Source organism: Macaca mulatta, chromosome 19 (genome assembly GCF_049350105.2).
Source record: "Macaca mulatta isolate MMU2019108-1 chromosome 19, T2T-MMU8v2.0, whole genome shotgun sequence".
Classification (NCBI taxonomy): domain Eukaryota; kingdom Metazoa; phylum Chordata; class Mammalia; order Primates; family Cercopithecidae; genus Macaca; species Macaca mulatta.
The window spans coordinates 50,553,588-50,573,625 of record NC_133424.1 but is presented as its reverse complement, the minus strand read 5'-3'; the positions used below and the strand labels follow the sequence as shown (position 1 = coordinate 50,573,625).

Below are 20,038 nucleotides of genomic sequence, written 5' to 3'. Positions count from 1 at the left end.
AGGAGACTTTCTAAAACCCGACACAGTCAATCCCTTTCAATGTATCATACCACGGATCACACTTCATATGCCAAGCGCATTCTGAGTACATACACATACTAATTTATTTAATTCTCACTAATCATCTATAATCTGAGGAAGCAGAGGTTGTTTTCATCAATCTTTTTTTTTTTTTTTTGAGACGGAGTCTCGCTCTGTTACCCAGGCTTGAGTGCAGTGGCACGATCTTGGCTCACTGCAACTTCTGCCTTGTGGGTTTAAGCGATTCTCCTGCCTCAGCCTCCCGTGTAGCTTGGATTACAGGCGCCCACCACCACCCTTGGCTAATTTTTGTATTTTTAGTAGAGACAAGGTTTCACCATGTTGGCCAGGATGGTCTTAAACTCCCGACCTCAAGTGATCCGCCCACCTCGGCCTCCCAAAGTGCTGGGATTATAGGCATAAGCCACCGTGCCCAGACGCATCAATCTTTTTAAATATATTTTTAAAACTTTTTTCTTCTTCTTATTATTATTTTAAAAGATGGGAATCTCAGTATGTTCCCCAGGCTGGTCTCGAACTCCTGGCCTCAAGCAAGCCTCCTGCCTTAGCCTTCCAAAGTGCTCCCTCCCACTGTGCCCAGCCTCATCAATCTTTATAGCAGAGGAAACTGAGGCACAGGGATGTGAAGTGACTTGCCTGAGGCTATACTGCCAAGCTAACCAATTCACAGGCTAAACCTGTGGTGGGGCCACCCCTGTGGAGGAACCTGCAAAAGGCACATTCTGCATACCGGCCCTGGGGACCCAGCCCAGCCAGTCCCCAAGGACACGCACCTGATCTTCTCAGCGTCAAACAGCCTCTGTGGAGGCCGCTTAAACTTCTTCCTTTTGGCAAACCAGTCTTTCTATGGAGGAAAGGGGTATGGGTAAGAAGGGTGAGGAAGGGGGCTTGGCCACCAGCGGGATCGAGCGCACCCCTTCCCCCAGGCCAGATTCCCCGAGTACCAAGCTCATGCGGGCCTTGATGCGATCGTAGTCGATGCGCGGGATCATCTTCAGGGAGATGGTATTCTGGCTGGGCTCCACGTAGTCCACCTGAGCAGGGCGAGCAGGAGGTCAGCAGGGTCGCACCCTCCTGACCCCAGACACAAGAAGGGTCAGGAGATGCTAGGAAGGAGAAGGGACATAGGATGGTGGGGAAGAAGCCAGGCTGCTGACAACTCCCAAAAGTCCCACTCTAGCTTGTCTCTCCCCTCAGCTCTGGCACTGAGTAGCCACTGCCTGCCTGATAACTCCACCTGGATATCTTTTTTTTATTTTATTTTTTTTTTTTTGAGACGGAGTCTCACGCTGTTGCCCAGGCTGGAGTGCAGTGGCGCGATCTCAGCTCACTGCAAGCTCCGCCTCCTGGGTTCACGCCATTCTCCTGCCTCAGCCTCCTGAGTAGCTGGGACTACAGGCGCCCACCACCGCACCCGGCTAATTTTTTGTATTTTTAGTAGAGACGGGGTTTCACTGTGGTCTCGATCTCCTGACCTTGTGATCCGCCCGCCTCGGCCTCCCAAAGTGCTGGGATTACAGGCTTGAGCCACCGCGCCCGGCCTCCACCTGGATATCTAAAGGTCCCTCCAATCCAGGACAACTGCAGGCAAACCGCTGACTCCCCCAAACCTGCCGCCTCCCACTCCATTCTTCCCTCTGCTCAGGCACACAACCTGGGAGCCATGCTTGACTCCTTTCTTTCTCTCACACCCACACCCGATCCATTGGCAAATTCCATCGGCTCTGCCTTCAAAATACCTGACCTCTTCCCCTCCTCCGCTGCAGTGTCAGCATTCCAAATCCAAAAGTCCAGAATGCTCAAAAATAGGAAACCTTGTGAGCATCAACATGATGCTCGAAGGAAATGCTCACTCTCGGATTTTCAGATTTGGGATGCTCAACTGGTAAGTACAATGCAAATATTCCAAAAGCTGAAAAAATCTGAAATCTGAAAAACACCTCTGGTTTCAAGCATTCAGGTTAGGGACACTCAGTTTGTATTAGGGTCTTGATCCCATCCCACCAGCACTGCCACCTGGGCTACGGCAGCAGCCTCCTCCCTGGTCTCCACGCTCTTGCCCAATGGTCCCCTCCAGGCTATTCCAGGGTTTCTCAGTCTTGGCACTATTGACTTTTTGGGCCAGGTAATTTTTTGTTGTGGGCAGCCATCCTGTGCATTGGAGGATGTGTGTGTCTAGCATTTCTGGCTTTAACCCGCTAGACGCCATAATCATCAAAATCCTCCCCAGCTGACATAACCAAAAATGTCTCCAGACATTACCAAATGTCCCCTGGGGAAACCTCGCCCTGGCTTGAGAACCAGTGGTCTAGTCTCAACACAGTCACCAGAGAAATCTTATTAACACTGAAGTCAGCCTGTGTCCCTTAGAGACCTCCCAACCTACGCCAGTAAATACCAAAGCCCTTGTGAGCTCCCTGACTCATCTCATGCCATCCCTGCTACAGCCAGTGACTGTGCCATCCTATCTCACAGGCCGCTCCTGCTGCCTACAACACTCCTCCCCAAGAGCTCCACATGCCTCACGCCCTCCGCTCCTTCAGACCTTTACTCAACACGCCTGGGAATGTGCACAGAAGACAGTCATCCATTTCCTGTGTGCTCACAAAACCCAGGCTCTGCTTCACCTCATCTGAGTGGGGTTCTATTCTCCATAGCACAGAGAGTGGGAAGGACAAAAGAAAAGGAAAGGAGAATAGAATGCAGGGACCCTGACCCTCATGCTGCCCCGCCCCCTGGCACCTGAGCAATGTCATCCTTGTAGATGCCCCGCTTGAGGCGGACCCAGGACTTTGGTTTCAGGTTGGCCACCTCCTTCACCACTTTGAGCACATCTGTCATCTCCTTGATGGGCACCATCTGCTGGTTCCAGTAGCCAAGACGCAGGTTGCCCACCCCCTCGATGGCCTGCTTCACGTGGGTCTGCTTGTAGGCCTCCACGTAGATGTAGCCCTTCACGTGCTCTGGTGCCACTACTGACTTGATCTGCAGGGGCTGCAGGGTGAGCCGGTGGAAGGAGGAAACAGTGAGACACAAAGGCTAATAACAGAAATGACTGCCACTCATCAGCAATCCCTCTTCTAGGAATTTATCCCACAGAAACACACTGGCACAATGACATGGATACAAAGGTGTTCCTTACAGAATTATTTATTACAACAAACAAACCAGACTGGAAATTTAAAAATATCCAGGAACAGTAACTAGTTAATTGATGGCTTAATGTACCATGAAATACAATGTTGCAGTTAAAAAAGACAAGAACTGGCCAGCGTGGTGGCTCGTGGTGGCTCACACCTGTAATCCCAGCACTTTGGGAGGCCTAGGGAGGCGGATCACCTGAGGTCTGGGGTCTGAGACTAGCCTGACCAACAGGGAGAAACCCCATCTCTACTAAAACTACAAAATTAGCTGGGTGTGCTGGCACACGCCTGTAATCCCAGCTACTCCAGAGGGTGAGGCAGGAGAATGGCTTGAACCCGGGAGGCAGAGGTTGCGGTGAGCCGAGATTGCGCCATTGCACTCCAGCCTGGGCAACAAGAGTGAAACTCCATCTCGAAAAAAAAAAAAAAAAAACTATCTGGGTGTGATGGCACACGCCTGTAGTCCCAGCTACTCAGGAGGCTGAGCAGGGGGGGATTGCTTAGCCCAGGAGGTTGAGGCTGCAGTGAGCTGAGATCACACCACTGCACTCCAGCCTGGGCAACAGAGTGAAACCCTGTCTCTTAAAAATAAAAAATAAAAGCCGGGCGCGGTGGCTCAAGCCTGTAATCCCAGCACTTTGGGAGGCTGAGACGGGCGGATCACAAGGTCAGGAGATCGAGACCATCCTGGCTAACATGGTGAAACCCCGTCTCTACTAAAAAATACAAAAAGCTAGCCGGGCGAGGTGGCGGGCGCCTGTAGTCCCAGCTACTCGGGAGGCTGAGGCAGGAGAATGGCGTGAACCCGGGAGGCGGAGCTTGCAGTGAGCTGAGATCCGGCCACTGCACTCCAGCCCGGGTGACAGAGCGAGACTCCGTCTCAAAAAAAAATAAATAAAATAAAATAAAAATAAAAATAAAAAATAAAATAAAAATTAGATTAACCTGTATGTACTAATATAGAAAGATATCCAACATATGTTCTGTGTAAAAAAGTAATTACAGCCAGCCATGGTGGCTCACGCTTATAGTCCCAACACTTTGGGAGGCCAAGGCAGGTGGATCACTTGAGGTCAGAAGTTCAAGACCAGCCTGACCAACATGGAGAAAGCCCATCTCTACTAAAAATACAAAATTAGCCGGGACTGGTGGCACATGCCTGTCGTCCCAGCTACACAGGAGGCTGAGGCAGGAGAATCGCTTGAACCCAGGAGGCGGAGGTTGTGGTGAGCTGAGATCGTGCCATTGCATTCCAGCCTGGGCAGTAAGAGTGAAACTCCGTCTCAAAAAAAAGAAAAAAAAAAAAAAAGGCAACTCTTGAACCAAGAAAGGAGTGGTTACATCAGACAAAATATACTTTAAGGCAAAAATTACTACCAGAGAAAACAAAGAACGTTTTATTTATTTATTTATTTATTTTATTTTTTTTTTTTTTGAGACGGAGTCTCGCTCTGTCACCCAGGCTGGAGTGCAGTGGCCGGATCTCAGCTCACTGCAAGCTCCGCCTCCTGGGTTCACGCCATTCTCCTGCCTCAGCCTCCCGAGTAGCTGGGACTACAGGCGCCTGCCACCTCGCCCGGCTAAGTTTTTGTATTTTTAGTAGAGTCGGGGTTTCACTGTGTTAGCCAGGATGGTCTCGATCTCCTGACCTCGTGATCCGCCCGTCTCGGCCTCCCAAAGTGCTGGGATTACAGGCTTGAGCCACCGCGCCCGGCCAGAACGTTTTATAACAATAATAAGGTCAATCCATCAAGAAGACAGAATTACAAATGTATATGAAACTAACACAGCCTCAAAATATATGAAGCAGCAACTAACAGAAATGAAGGAAGAAACCCACAACTCGGCGGTAACAATCGTTGACTGCAATACTCTGTTTTCAATAATGGACAGAGCTAGATCCAAGATCAACAAGGGAAGAGAGCACTTGAGCAACAATGTAAGCCAACTAAACCTAACAGCCAGCTATTGACAGAGCATTCCATCTTCAATTTCCACCTACTAAGCGGAAATGGGAAAAAAGAACACTCCATCTAACAGCAGCAGAATGCACTTTCTTCTCAAGGGCATATTGAACTTTCCAGAATAAACCACAGACTAGGCCATAAAACACATCTCAGTAAACATAAAAGAACGGAAATCATATACAGTACATTCTTCACCCATATGTAATGAAGTTAAACCCCAAGAAAAAGATACTTAGGAATTCACAAATACATGGAAACACACTCCTAGATACCAAAACTTATGAGATATGGAAAAAGCCATGCTTAGAAGTAAATGTATAGCTGTAAATACCAACTAAAAGAAAAAAAAACAGGCCAGGAGCAGTGGCTCACGCCTGTAATCCCAGCACTTTGGGAGGCCGAGGCGGGTAAATCACTTGAGGTCAGGAGTTCAATACCAGCCTGGCCAACATAGTGAAACCTTGTCTCTACTAAAAATACAAAACTTAAGGCCAGTTGGCCAGGCACAGTGGCCCATGCCTGTAATCCCAGCACGTTAGGAGGCTGAGAGGTGGATTACCTGAGGTCAGGAGTTCAAGATCAGCCTGGTCAACATGGTGAAACCCCGTCTCTACTAAAAATACAAAAAAAAAAAAAATTAGCTGGGCATGGTGGAGGGTGTCTGTAATCCCAGCTACTTGGGAGGCTGAGGCAGGAGAATCACTTGAACCCAGCAGGTGCAGGTTGCAGTGAGCCAAGATCACGCCATTGCACTCCAGCCTGGACAACGGTGTGAGACTGTCTCAAAAAAAAAAAAAAAAAAAAAAAAAAATTCAGGCTGGGCGCAGTGGCTCACGCCTGTAATTCCAGCACTTCGGGAGGCCGAGGTGGGCCGAAACCCCATGTCTACTAAAAAAACAAAAATCAGCTGGGCGTGGTGGCGGGCGCCTATAATCCCAGCTACTTGGGAGACTGAGACAGGAGAACTGGTTGAACCTGGGAGGCAGCGGTTGCAGTGGGCCGAGACTGCACCATTACACTTTAGCCTGGGCAAGAAGAGTAAAACCCCATCTCAAAAAAAAAAAACAAACAAAAAATGAAGTCTTGATATATGCTACAACATGGATGAGACTTGAAAACATTAAGTGAAGAAAGTCAGTCACAAAAGGTTAATGATGCCATTTGTATGAACCATCCAGAGTTCACATAGTCAAATCCACAGAGAAAGAAAGTAGATTTGTAGTCACCAGGAGCTGGGAGGAGGGAGGAATGGGGAGTGATGGCTAATAGGTATCGGTTTCTTTTTGTAATAATGAAAATGTCGTGGAATTAGATGGTGATGATGGTTATGAATATACTACAATATATAAAACCCACCACAGTTTACACTTTAAAAAATTAAATTTTAGGCCGGGCACAGTGGCTCAGAACTGCAATCCCCGCACTTTGGGAGGCCAAGGCGGGCGGATCACTTGAGCCAGGAGTTCAAGACTGGGCTGGCCAACATGGTGAAACCCCGTCTCTACTAAAAATACAAAAAAATCAGCCAGGCATGGTGGCAGGTGCCTATAATCACAGCTACTCAGAAGGCTGAGGCAGAGGTTGCAGTGAGCTGAGACCGCACCATTTCACTCCAGCCTGGTCAACAAGAGTGAAACTTCGTCTCAAAAAAAAAGAATAATCAGAGTCATAACGCAAATGAAGTGACTAGAATTTTACCCCAGGGCACCATGTAGGTGGATTTGAGCACATTTTTTTTAATTACTTTTTTTTTTTTTTGGTAGAGACCAGGTGTCACTATGTCACTACGATGTCCAGGATGGCCTTGAACTCCTGGGCTCCAGCTATCCTTTTGCCTCAGCCTCCCAAAATACTGGTATTACGACTAGCCACCACACCTGGCCAAAAGGTACCTTTTCAGCCTCCCTGTTGGGGAATCGCACCCCACAAACCCCAGTCTCCCCCATGACAGGCAGGGACACTTACCACTGTAATAATCAGGAAGACATTTCTTCCCCACCCCACCCCACAAGACAGAGTCTCACTGTCACCCAGGCTGCAGTGCAATGGCGCGGTCTTGGCTCACTATAACCTCTGCCTTCCAGGTTCAAGTGATTCTTCTGCCTCAGCCTCCAGAGTAGCTGGGATTACAGTCAAGCGCCACCATGCCCGGCTCATTTTTGTATTTTTAGTAGGGACAGGATTTCACCATGTTGGCCAGGCTGATCTCAAACTGGCTGGTTTCAAACTCCTGACCTGGTGACCCACCCGCCTCAGCCTCCCAAAGTGCTGGGAATTACAGGCATGAGCCACTGCGGCCAGCCTTTGAGGAGGACATTTCAGTACATTTAAATCATAGTTTGCAAACCCTGCAACCATCTACTTGGTCCCACTGGGTCACACCCAGTGGTTCAACAGGTAAAAGCATGATCCCTAGCAGGGATCAAGTTAACTGAGAAAGCTACCAGCCAGCACCCTTTAGAGCATTTGCCCTGGTTCCCAAACTGCCAATTAAGCCTTTGACAACAGCTCTGCTAAGTAAATGCAAGCTGCAGAACAAGTCCTAGCTGACAGCTGGACATAAAGCCACCTAATCCTTTTTTTTTCACGCTGGAGTACAGTGGCGCCATCTCAGCTCACTGTAGCCTCTGCCTCCTGGGTTCAAGTGATTCTCCGCCTCAGCTTCCCAAGTAGCTGAGACTATAGGTGTGCACCACGATGTCCGGTTAATTTTTGTATTTTTAGTAGAGACAGGGTTTTATCATGTTGGCCAGGTTGGTCTCGAACTCCTGACCTCAAGTGATCTGCCCACCTCAGCCTCCCAGAGTGCTGGTATTACAGGTGTAAGCCACTGTGCCCAGCTAAAAGCCACCTAATCCTAATGATGCTGAGAGGCAACCAAGGGGCCCAGAGAGGGGAAGGAAGTGCATCAGAGTCACACAGCTACGAAGTGGCAAGAGCAGGACTCAAATTCTGTCAGTCTAAAGAAAACCTGGGCCTGGGATGCAGCATTTGCTGCCTGGCATGTGGTGAAGAGGGTGACCCCAGCCCAACAGGGCTGGTGAACAGGCAAACCCACTCTCACGAAGAAAAGGTGCAGGAAGCTAGCTGGCTGACTTCCAAAGAGCTACAGGGGTGGCAGGACCCTGCCAGAAATGCAGAGAACAAAGACAACATATCTGTCAAGGCCCAGAGGAGCCCTTCCACTGAGACACTGGTCTTGTTCTAGCTCAAGCAGCTCACTCAGCAGGCAGCTCTGCTCAGCACAGGGGCACCTGGTGCCCCTGAAGTTGACAATCTCCTTCCCTCTGGGTGTGGCCATGTCTCCCCACCAAGCCGCCTGCCTACCCAACTTACCGTGTCTGTGAACTGGTAGGCAATGAACTTGCGCATCAAGGAAATGGCCGTGGCCCGTTCCTCCCCGATCTGGAAGATGAGAGACAGATTTGAGAGAGGTGACAGGATGGAGAAAAGGACACAGGAAAGAGGGCAGGAGACAGCAGCAAGAAAGATAAAGTAGGACCAAGAGAGGAGACAGAAAGAAGGATGGACAGCCAGGAAGATGGGATGGGAGATAGCGAGTCAGTAACGGGGAGTGGGGGACGGAGACAGAAGGACCAAGTGACTGACAGGCCACAGAGACCTGGGTCAGATAGACACTTCTTCCCCACAAAGCAGCCTCCCTCATTCTCCTGCCTCCTCCAAGCTCCAAGGTCAGAGCACGTACCTTACATTTGACAGTCCACAGATTGGGATCCCTAAGCAGCAGAGGAAAAGGAAGCCCTTCAGTGAAGCTGGATCTTCAGCAACAAACAGATGAACCCCCAGGGCCACCCTCTTCCTCTGTTTTCACACCCAGGTTCCCCCATACTCAGTGGCTTCCCCACGCTTCTCTCCATGAGCAAGAGGAAAGAGAAAGTGCCACCTTCCCCTCCCTACCCCTGCCATCCACCACACTGTCTGTGTGACTCTGCCCCGACTTATTTCAGGGAGCCACCTGTTTGGGCACCATCACCCCATACAAGATTCGCACCCCAGCACGGCCCCCACCATCCCAACCCCCTTACTTGACTCCTGGGAGTAGCTGCTGCTGGGTGATGTCGTCTGAGAGCTCATCAGATCCTCCGTATACCCTGAAGGGAGGAGGGCAGTCAGGAAGGAAGGGATGAAGCTCTGTCAGACCCCTGCCCCTTCCTGCTTAGGGACCACCTGCTCCCCACCCCACCTGCCCCCGCCATGCCCTTACGTCTCTCCCACAGATGACTTGGCATATTTCTTCATGTAATACTCGCCCAGTTCTTCTTCTCGCTGGTCCCTGGAGCGTGAACGGGGAAGCAAACACGAATTGAAGGTTGAGGAGAGCCGGTGGGCTGACCTACCCCCAAATCTCCCCACAGGAGCCAATCCCACCATGTTTCCCTTCCTTGCCCACCTCCAGAGGTTTTGCAGGCGGCGAGCCCCAGAACGATCTTCATCCAGGACAACATTATCAATATTGGAGGCTGAAAACAAATGGGCAGAGGGTGTGAGCAATGGCAGGTGGAGGGCAGGGGCCTGGAGAAAGTAGGGGCGTGCAGCTAAGAGGGTCAGGGTTTGGCCCTGGGGCAGGAAGATGACATCTCACAGAGGAAATTCCAACCCCTCATCCCCTACTCTGTCCTACTCAGCATCCTGCTTCTTGTCAAAAAGACTGGGGATCGGGCCCAGCAAGCTGGGGGGCTTCCAGCTGTTCCCATCTCAAAGTCACTGTCCAGGCACATCCTGGACTGCACCCCACCCTACACACAGCTACCACCCACAAATGCACAGTCCCAGACAGACACATCCATGCTTTTCCAGGTCAACAACTGGGATAGACCTGGCCCCAGAACTCCCTGACTCTGGAGCCTACATGGGTCAGAGCCTCCAGGGCCAGACCAGGGCTGGTGGGGAGGCGGTGAGGGCAGGTGCCTCAGGAAGGAGGAAATGTCAGGATATGGGAGGAAGGTTAGGGAATCACACTTTTCAGATTCTTACCTTCAATCTCTTCTACTTGGAGGAAGAGGAGGTGGTGGTGGTGGTTGTGGTGGTGGTGGTGGTGGTGGTGGTGGGCGAGGGCAGACAAAGTATGAGCCAAATTATAGCAGCAAAATCAACCAATGGGTTGGGGAAGGGGAAGGGAGGGACACAGAAAGGTTGAAAATCAAAAGTAAAGGCCAGGCACCAGGTGGTTGGGGAGAAGCCGAAATGTATGAGGCGCACAGAACGGAAAATAACGGGGAAAGGGGGGCACTGGCCCAGGAAGTGGGGGGTATCTTGGGACAGAGCTCGCCCACCCTACAACCCCAGAAGGGATTCACTGGGCCCTGGGATCCCAGAGTCCTCTCCCCACAACATCCCCACCCCACAGCCCCACCCCCCACTCATGGGCCTAAAAGGAAAAAGCAGGTAGCTGGTCTCTCTGGGAAGGACAGAAAGAAGCAAGGTGAGGACGGTGGGGGTTGGGGTGTACAGGGGATGGGGGGTGGGGGGAATGGGCTCTGAAGACCTGTCAGCCACCCTCTTCCCAGTAGTCTTGTGGAGGCAGGACCCACACACACCTTTCTCTAGGATGTCCTCTGCTCCATCCTCCCACTGGTCCTCGTCCTCATACTCATCGTCGACATCTGAAATGGAAAGGCCCAGTGGTAAGGGGCAAAGGTGAACAGCTCCCAGGACACGAAGCATCTCCTCTGGAAGATGTGCACTACAAATCCCCACTGCACAGAGGAGGACACTGAGGCTCCGACAGGGAGGCACTCATCCGGGGCCATGCCACAGAGCTGATGCACGCAGCAGGGTCGAGGGGGACATACAGCTCTAACTAGCTCTGTAAGTCATCCCCTCTCCTTACTCCACTCTCAAATCCCTTTTAAAAAACTAAGATCAACGTAAGCAAGAAGGAAAGTTCCCTCCCAACTATCAAAAATGATCGGTAGACACCATCTTTTTTAAAAGATGGTTCATGGTCTGTTGGTTTTATGATTCTCGTACATTTATAACAGCTAATGCTGAGAGCATACTATACACCCTACCCTGTTCTGAGTACCTGACACAGGTTCCTCACTGATCTTCCTGGCAAACCCGAGGGAGGCATTGTCGCTGTTCCTATTTTACAGCAAGGGCTCCGAGACCCAGAGAGATGAAGGAACCTGCCCACAGACTCAGCTGGGATCTGAGAGGCAGTCTGGCTCCGTGGTCCATGTACTTAATCTCTTCACTATGTTGCATGTACTGCTTTGTAGGTATCAAACATTACACTAAAAACTTAATACATGCACATAATGAAAAACTCCAATGTTATAGAGAATGTAGTATCAATTAAGTCTCCCTCCCATTTCTAACCCCTAGTATCTCAGTAACCTTTCTCAAAGGCAACTCCCTGACTAGTTGCTTGCCTAGAGATGATCTACGTACATATATGAAGTCCATGTAAGGCTGGACGTGGTGGCTCACACCTGTAATCTCAACACTTTGGGAGGCTGAAGTGGGAAGATCACTTGAGCCCAAGAGTTTGAAACCGGCCTGGACAACATAGTGAAACCCCCTAAATCCAAAAACTTAAAAAATCAGTTAGGGTTGCGGATGGTGGCTCACGCCTGTAACCCCAGAGCTTTGGGAGGCCGAGGCGGGTGGATCACGAGGTCAGGAGCTCATGATCATCCTGGCCAAGATGGTGAAACCGCGTCTCTACTAAAAATACAAAAAATTAGTTGGGTGTGGTGGTGGGCACCTGTAATCCCGGCTACTTGGGAGGCTGAGGCAGAGAAATGCTTGAACCCAGGAGGTGGAGGTTACAGTGAGCCAAGATCACGCCACTGCACTCCAGCCTGGGTGACAGATGGAAACTCTGTCTCAAAAAAAAAAAAAAAAAAAAAAAAAAAGTCTAGTCAGGCCTGATGGTGCACACCTGTGGTCCCAGCTACTCAGGAGGCTGAAATGGGAGGATCACTTGAACCTGGGAGGTAGAGGCTGCAGTGAGCCATGATTGTGCCACTGCACTCCAGCCTAGGAAACAGAGTAAGATCCTGTCTTTAAAAAAAAAAAAAGGGCCCGGTACAATGGCTCATGCCTGTAATCCCAGCACTTTGGGAGGCTGAGATGGGTGGACCACCTGAGGTCAGGAGTTTGAGACCAGCCTGGCCAACATGGTGAAACCCCGTCTCTACTAAAAACACAAAAAGTAGCCAAGAGTGGTGGCGCACGCCTATCCCAGCTACTCGGGAGGCTGAGGCAGGAGAGTTGTTTGAATCTGTGAGGCAGAAGTTGCAGCGAGCTGAGATCACGCCACTGCACTCCAGCCTGGGCGAGAGAAACTCCATCTTAAAAAAAAAAAAGAAGAAGAGGCTGGGCGCAGTGGTTGACGCCTGTAATCCCAGTACTTAGGGAGGCCAAAGCAGGTGGATCATGAGGTCAGGAGTTTGAGACCAGCCTGACCAACATGGCAAAACCCTGTCTCTACTAAAACTACGAAAATTAGTTGGGCGTAGTGGCAGGCACCTGTAATCCCAGCTACTCGGGAGGCTGATGCAGAAGAATCACTTGAAACCAGAAGGTGGAGGTTGCAGTGAGCTGAGATTGCACCACTGCACTCCAGCCTGGGTGAAAAAGCAAAACTCCATCTCAAAAAAAAAAAAGAAGAAAAGAAAAGAAATGCATGTAATCCATCCCGTTGCCACTGTTCCCTGCAGGTAATTTTTGTTTTTTTGAGACCAAGTCTTGCTCTGTCGCCCAGGCTAGAGTGCAGAGATCTCAACTCACAGCAACCTCCACCTCCCAGGTTCAAGCAATTCTCCTGCCTCAGTCTCCCAAGCAACTGGGACTACAGGTGCCCACCATTGTGCCTGGTTAATTTTTGTATTTTTAGTAGAGACAGGGTTTCCCCATCTTGGCCAGATTGGTCTCGAACTCCTGGCCTCAGATGATCCACCCGCCTCAGCCTCCCAAAGAGCAGGGATTACAGGCATAAGCCACCACACCCAGCCACATGTAATTCTTTAACACACTATTCTGTACCTTTCTTTTTTTCTCAACACTACTACAAACTCAGAGCTCTCCCACAGGAGCACAAGCTTCATATGCTATATGGCCCATAATTTGTTTAACCAGGCCCTGATCATCAATAAACATTTAGGTCACCAAATTTTACAACTGCGAACAGGACTACAACATGCATCTTTGTTCTCATGTCTTCATGCACTCATGCAAGTTTAACCATAAAGTAAATTCTAAAGAGGAACTGCTGGGTCAAAGGGTTCCTGCATGTTAAATGCTAACATGCACCGCCACATAGCCTTCCACACAAGCAGTGCCCACCAACACTTCCACCACCAACATATGGGTGTCCCTGGGAGCCCACAGCTGTCACCCAGCATGGCATCCATTCTCTTGCTCTCCAGGAACATCCAGAGCACCTCCTGTCCCTTTGACAATAAACTAGTTTTCTTCTCAGGTAAAAGAGTCCCAGGAAAACACAGGATGTGTTCTAAGTAATCTCTCTTCCCATAGGTAAGGGAAAACAAGCACATTAATTATCATCATGGACGTATGAACTAGTCTTATCTTTTCAGGAACTGACATTTGGCCATAAATATCAAAAATCTTTTTTAAAAAAAATGCGGCCAGGCATGGTGGCTCATGCCCGTAATCCCAGCACTTTGGAAGGCCAAGGCAGGCAGATCACAAGGTCAGGAGTTCGAAACCATCCTGGCTAACACAGTGAAACCCCGTCTCTACTAAAAATACAAAAAATCAGACGGGCGTGGTGGCATGCGCCTGTAGTCCCAGCTACTCAGGAGGCTGAGGCAGGAAAATCAGTTGAACCCAGGAGGGAGAGGCTGCAGTGAGCCATTGCGCCACTGCACTCCAGCCTGGGGGACAGAGTGAGACTCTGTCTCAAAAAAAAAAAAAAAAAAAAAAATTGCACCACCTTTGCCTAAGAATTTGACTGATAGGGATTTAACAGGTAGAACAGAGATTTTTCATCTGGGGTGGTCTGTGTTAGATGAAAAAACTACAGCTCCTATTTTCAGTAATCTGGAACTGAAATTTAGCATTTACATCAGCTACATACAATGGCAACAAACCACACAATGTTAGCTGTGTCACTGGCTCTTTCACAGCACATTACAGCTGTAGGTATCTCAAGGCAGCATTTACATTCACTGCTACTCAAAAATTAGATTCTTAGACTATCTACAAAATCTTATTATCTAAATATGTTAACAAAGAAACATATGCACCAAAATGTTCTTTTTAAATATTCTGATAACTGTATTTCAATAAATTGTCCTCTATGGAATCCTATGTATTTTGTTTTATGCATTTCAGAAGATGGTTCTGAGAAGGGAACAGGGTTTCACCAGACCACAAAAGGGGCCACAGCACAAGAAAGGTTAAGAACTTTGGTCTAGATAATAAATTGTATGCATGTGTTTAAGTATGTATGAAGATGTTCACAGCATTACTGCATGTGCTGTGACACAAACAAACTTCAATATCCAACAAGAGCCTGGTTAAATAAAACACATTACACAATGAAACACTGTGCAATCATTGGAAAAAAACAAATATTTTAATACTATTGATGACAATACTGACAGCAGCTAATGTTTATTGAGCACTTAGGCGTCAGAAGACGTTCAGAAAATTTTCTTTTTTGAGACAGGGTCTCACTCTGTTGGCCAGGCTGGAGTGCAGTGGCTCAATCACAGCCTACAGCAGTCTCGACCGCCTGGGCTCAAGCGAGCGTCCTACCTCAGCCTTCTGAGTAGCTGGGACTGCAGGCGCAAGCCACCAAGCCCGGCTAATTTTTTGTTGTTGTTGTTGTCAGACATGGGGTCTTGCGATATGCAAATTCCTGAGCTAAAACAATCCTCCACCTTGGCCTCCCAAAGTGCTGGGATTACAAGCGTGAGCCACTGCACCGGCCCAGAAACTTTCCTTATACACCTTGAGTCATTTAACCTAAGCTGTCTCTGTTTCTCTACTTTTGCAACTGTGGAACGATAAAAAGCAGTTTACAGAAAAGTGGTTATAACGTGGACCTACGTAACCTTAACAAATAACAACCCTGTTTTCTGAGGGCTTTTCCTAGGTTAGGCATTACATTCTAGGTCGCCATCAACTTAACGAGCTTTATATGCATGGTCCCCCAAATCCTCGCCATATCCCTGCTGTAACAGAAAGAACTATTTCCCCCTTGCACTGAGAGAGGAGGAGACTCAGTGACACATAGGACGCTGTCCAGGGCTACATGGAGAAAACAGTGGAGCCAGGCTAGAAGGGCCCCAAATCTGTCAGACTACCTTTTCAGGTTACCTAATTTCAAGTCATTTGAGCTTTCCATGACAAGTACAAACCACTGTCAGATTTTAAAAGATCATAATGGTGCCAGGCGCAGTGGCTCACGCCTGTAATCCCAGAACTTTGGGAGGCCGAGGCAGGCAGATCATGAGGTCATGAGTTCAGACCAGCCTGACTGACATGGTGAAACCCTGCCTCTAATAAAAATACAAAAATTAGCCAGGAGTGGTAGCACACGCCTGTAATCCCAACTACTCAGGAGGCAGAGGAAGGAGAATCGCTTAAACCCAGGAGGTAGAAGTTGCAGTGAGCTGAGATCGCGCCACTGCACTCCGGCCTGGGCAACAGAGTGAGACTCCATCTCAAAAGAAAAAAAGATCATAATGATCCTGTGATTGTGTGTGTTTTTTTGTTTTGTTTTTTGGTTCGAGACGAGCCTAGCCAACATGGTGAAATCCCGTCTCTACTAAAAGCACAAAAATTATCTGGGCATGGTGGCAGCCGCCTGTAATCCCAGGTACTCACAAGGCTGAGGCAGGAGAATCGCTTGAACCCAGGGGGCGGAGGTTGCAGTTAACCAAGATCGCACCATTGCACTCCAGCCTGGGCAACAAGAGCGAGACTCTGTCTCAAAAAAAATATATGGATATATGGCTGGGCGCGGTGGCTCACGCCTGTAATCCCAGCACTCTGGGAGGCTGAGGCGGGTGGATCATGAGGTCAGGATATCGAGACCATCCTGGCTAACACGGTGAAACCCCGTCTCTACAAAAACTACAAAAAATTAGCTGGGTGTGAAGGCACATGCCTATAATCCCAGCTACTTGAGAGGTCGAGGCAGGAGACTCGCTTGAACCTGGGAGGTGGAGGTTGCAGTGACCCGAGATCGCACCATTGGACTCCAGCCTGGGTGACAAGAGCAAAACTCTGTCTCAAAAAAAAGAAATGGAACTAGAAGTGGAAGCTCAGCCTCTGCTCAGCACTGGCCCAGCACTGTGACATACCAGCCTCATCCAGAATGAAGCCTCCATGGCGGGGTTTCTTGGGGGGCCGGTCATCATCTTCTTCCTCCTCTTCCTCATCATATTCCTCCTCCTCTTCCTCCTCTTCTTCTTCCTCAGGCTCTTCTTCCTTCTCACTGCCCGCCGCACTCCGCCGTTCTTCCTCTACCTACAGGTGTCAGGCAGGGTTGTAGCACCAGAATTCTACTACCCCAAAATCCGAAAACCAAGTTCCCCACCCTAAATCTGACCTCAGATCGCCCTGGTCAATCACAGCCCCCTTTGCCCTGCATACACCCCTTTCACTCTAGCCTGCTCTCTGGTTACCATTCTATCTCAGCAACAGCACTGCCATCTCCCCAGCCACTCAACCAACCCTGGGAGTTGACCTGGGCTTCTCCCTGCACTAGATTTCTTGCTCACTTTCCAGCGGGTCTTTAACTATAATAGCTCGATGAAGCTTGGTCCTTGGGCCTCATTTCTTTTCCTTTCTTTTTTTTTTTTTTTGAGATGGAGGCCCACTCTGTCTCCCAGGCTAGAGTGCCGTGGCACAATCTCAGCTCACTGCAACCTCCACCTCCTGGGTTCAAGCAATCCTCCTGCCTCAGCCTCCTGCGTAGCTGGGATTACAGGCATGCGCCACCACACCTGGCTAATTTTTGTATTTTTTTAGTAGAGACAGGGCTTCACCATGTTGGCCAGGCTGGTCCTGAACTCCTGACCTCAGGTGATCCACTCGCCTCTGCCTCCCAAAGTGCTGGGATTACAGGTGTTAGCCACAGCAACCAGCCCATCTCTTCCCATTCGACAACTCCCCAAGGCCAACTTGTCCTCTCCCTTGGTGGTGGGGGACATCTCTGTGACAGTGACTCCCATCTCTGTTTCTAGTCCACACTGCTCACCAAGATCACTGGCCAGCCCTGTTGCTAATTCTGTGGCCATTCTGTATTCCCTACCATCCCAGCAGCGTCTGGCACTCCAACCATGCCCTCCCTGGAGAAATGTTCCTCTCTTGGCTTCTGCTGTACCATGCTCTCCTGGTTTTTCTCAAAACTCCAACGGCTCCTCTTCAAGCTCCTCTTACTATTAACCCCTTCAAGTCTGACATCAATTACCAGGGCTCAGTCCAGGGCCACTTTGTTCTCCCTCCATGCACTCTCTCCCAGGACATTTTACCTTCCATGACCCCAGTTCCTGTCTCTACAGACGACACCCTCATCTGTCTCTAGACTCCCACCTTTTTCCAGAATTCAAGACCTCTATGCACCAGCAGCATCCTGGATGCCTCCCCCAGATGTCCTCTGAGCCTTTTCATACCAACTGTGTCCCAAACTGACCTCAACGTCTTCCCCTAGACCTGTGCTGGCCTCCTCCAATTACCGACAGGCACCAAATCCTCATCCTTTCTGCCTGTGAACATCATTTCTCCAACCCATCCTTTCCCCCCAGCCCCATACATCTGAGCCTAGGCCACGACACTGCCCTCTAACCCCTGGATCCTTACCCCAGCCTCCTCCCTACTCTCCTGGCCTCTAATCCCTCTTTCCATACCAGCAACAACATTAATGGATGCATACCGAACTTCAATCTGTAACTCATTAACTTCACAACTTCTTCCATGTCATTACTACAATCTATTTACCTAACACAGGTTGAGCATTTCTTTTTTTTTTTTTTTGAGACGGAGTCTCGCTCTGTCGCCCAGGCTGGAGTGCAGTGGCTGGATCTCAGCTCACTGCAAGCTCCGCCTCCCAGGTTTACTCCATCCTCCTGCCTCAGCCTCCCGAGTAGCTGGGACTACAGGCGCCCGCCACCTCGCCCGGCTAGTTTTCTGTATTTTTTAGTAGAGACGGGATTTCACCGTGTTAGGCAGGATGGTCTCGATCTCCTGACCTTGTGATCCACCCGTCTCAGCCTCCCAAAGTGCTGGGATTACAGGCTTGAGCCACCGTGCCCAGCTGAGCATTTCTTTTTTTGTGTGTGTGATGGTGTCTCGCTCTGTTGCCCTGGCTGGAGTGCAGTGGCGCGATCTCGTCCCACTACAATCTCCACCTCCAGGGTTCATGCCATTCTCCTGCCTCAGCCTCCCCAGTAGCTGGGACGACAGGAACACACCACCAGGCCCGGCTAATTTTTGTTGTATTTTTTAGTAGAGACAGGGCTCCATCATGTTAGCCAGTATGGTCTCGATCTCCTGACCTCATGATCTGCCCGCCTCAGCCTTCCAAAGTGCTGGGATTTTGGGAGTAAGCTACCGCGCCCAACCAGGTTGAGTATTTCTAATCCAAAAAATCTGAAATCTGGTCAGGCACAGTGGCTCACGCCTGTAATCCCAGCACTTTAGGAGGCTGAGGCGGGTGGATCACCTGACATCAGGAGTTCAAGACCAGCTTCGTCAACATGGTGAAACCCCATCTCTACTAAAAATACAAAAGCTAGCCCTGCGTGGCGGTGGACACCTGTAATCCCAGCTACTCAGGAGGCTGAGGCAGGAGAATCACTTGAAACTGGGAGGTAAAAGTTGCACTGAGCCGAGATTGTGCCACTGCACTCCAGCCTGGTCAATGGACCGAGACGCTGTCAAAAAAACAAACAAAAAAACTGAAATCTGAGAGGCTTCAAAATCTGAAACTTTTTCAGCACTGACATAATGCTCAAAGGTCATACTCAGGCGGCATGCGGTGGCTCACGCGGCTCACTTGAGGTTAGGAGTTCAAGATCAGCCTGGCTAACGTAATGAAGCCCCATCTCTACCAAAAATAAAAATAAAAAAAAATTAGCCGGGCATGGTGGCGCATCTGTAGTCCCAACCACTTGGGAGGCTAAGGCAGAAGAATTGTTTGAATCTGGGAGGCACAGGTTGCAGTGAGCCAAGATCACACCACTGCACTCCAACCTGGGTGACACAGTGAGACTCTGTCTCAAAAAAAAAAAAGGTCATGTTCAAAGTAAATGTTCACTGGAGCATTCTGGATTTTCAGATTAGGGAATGCTCCAGTGTAAATATTACAAAATCAAAAAAAAAAAAATCCAAAATCTGAAACACTTCTTGTCCCAAGCATTTTGGATAACATTCAATGTGTATTTTCTTCAAATCCATTCACGTTCTTAACATTTCTATGTTATGCAATGTTTCAAATTTTAAAACTTTCTGAAGGTTTGTTATAAACACAAGGTAACTATAAAGATAAAAGCAAAACAATGTTATTAAGACCCAGCAAGATACTGTTGCCTGCTGCAGGCTCTAAGCTCTAAGCCTAAGGCCTATTCTCCCACCCAGAGGCGTTCAAGACCCAGAAGCACTAAAATGAAATTTTCTCATAACCCAATCAAGACAAGACACACAACTGAAAAGGAAATATTCTCACTAAATTATTCAATGTAGCTTAAGGTCTTGTCTTTATTCCACCTAAAAGCACCTCTCATCATCCCCAACCTAGAATATACGGTACAGTCTTGGAAAACTATGATCTAAAACATGAACCTGCCAGGCGCGGTGGCTCAAGCCTGTAATCCCAGCACTTTGGGAGGCCAAGGCGGGCGGATCACGACGTCAGGAGATTGAGACCAACCTGGCTAACAC

At 49.2% G+C, this 20,038-nt stretch overlaps 2 protein-coding genes across 11 annotated transcripts in view; one reads left to right on the top strand and one right to left on the bottom strand.

Moving 5' to 3' along the window:
- GMFG (glia maturation factor gamma) overlaps window positions 1-20,038 on the top strand; it is a 259,854-nt gene that overhangs the window by 111,049 nt on the left and 128,767 nt on the right. The window lies entirely within an intron of this gene.
- SUPT5H (SPT5 homolog, DSIF elongation factor subunit) overlaps window positions 1-20,038 on the bottom strand; it is a 34,352-nt gene that overhangs the window by 9,340 nt on the left and 4,974 nt on the right. For 3 of the 10 annotated variants that reach the window (XM_077976019.1, XM_015123806.3, NM_001266951.1), the window contains 11 exon segments: window positions 16,459-16,624; window positions 10,711-10,776; window positions 10,148-10,159; window positions 9,564-9,633; window positions 9,378-9,446; window positions 9,199-9,264; window positions 8,859-8,889; window positions 8,489-8,557; window positions 2,785-3,036; window positions 987-1,076; window positions 816-886 (listed from right to left, as the gene is read on the bottom strand). In XM_077976019.1, coding sequence (XP_077832145.1) covers window positions 816-886; window positions 987-1,076; window positions 2,785-3,036; window positions 8,489-8,557; window positions 8,859-8,889; window positions 9,199-9,264; window positions 9,378-9,446; window positions 9,564-9,633; window positions 10,148-10,159; window positions 10,711-10,776; window positions 16,459-16,624 — 962 coding nt within the window. 10 annotated transcript variants of the gene reach the window in all.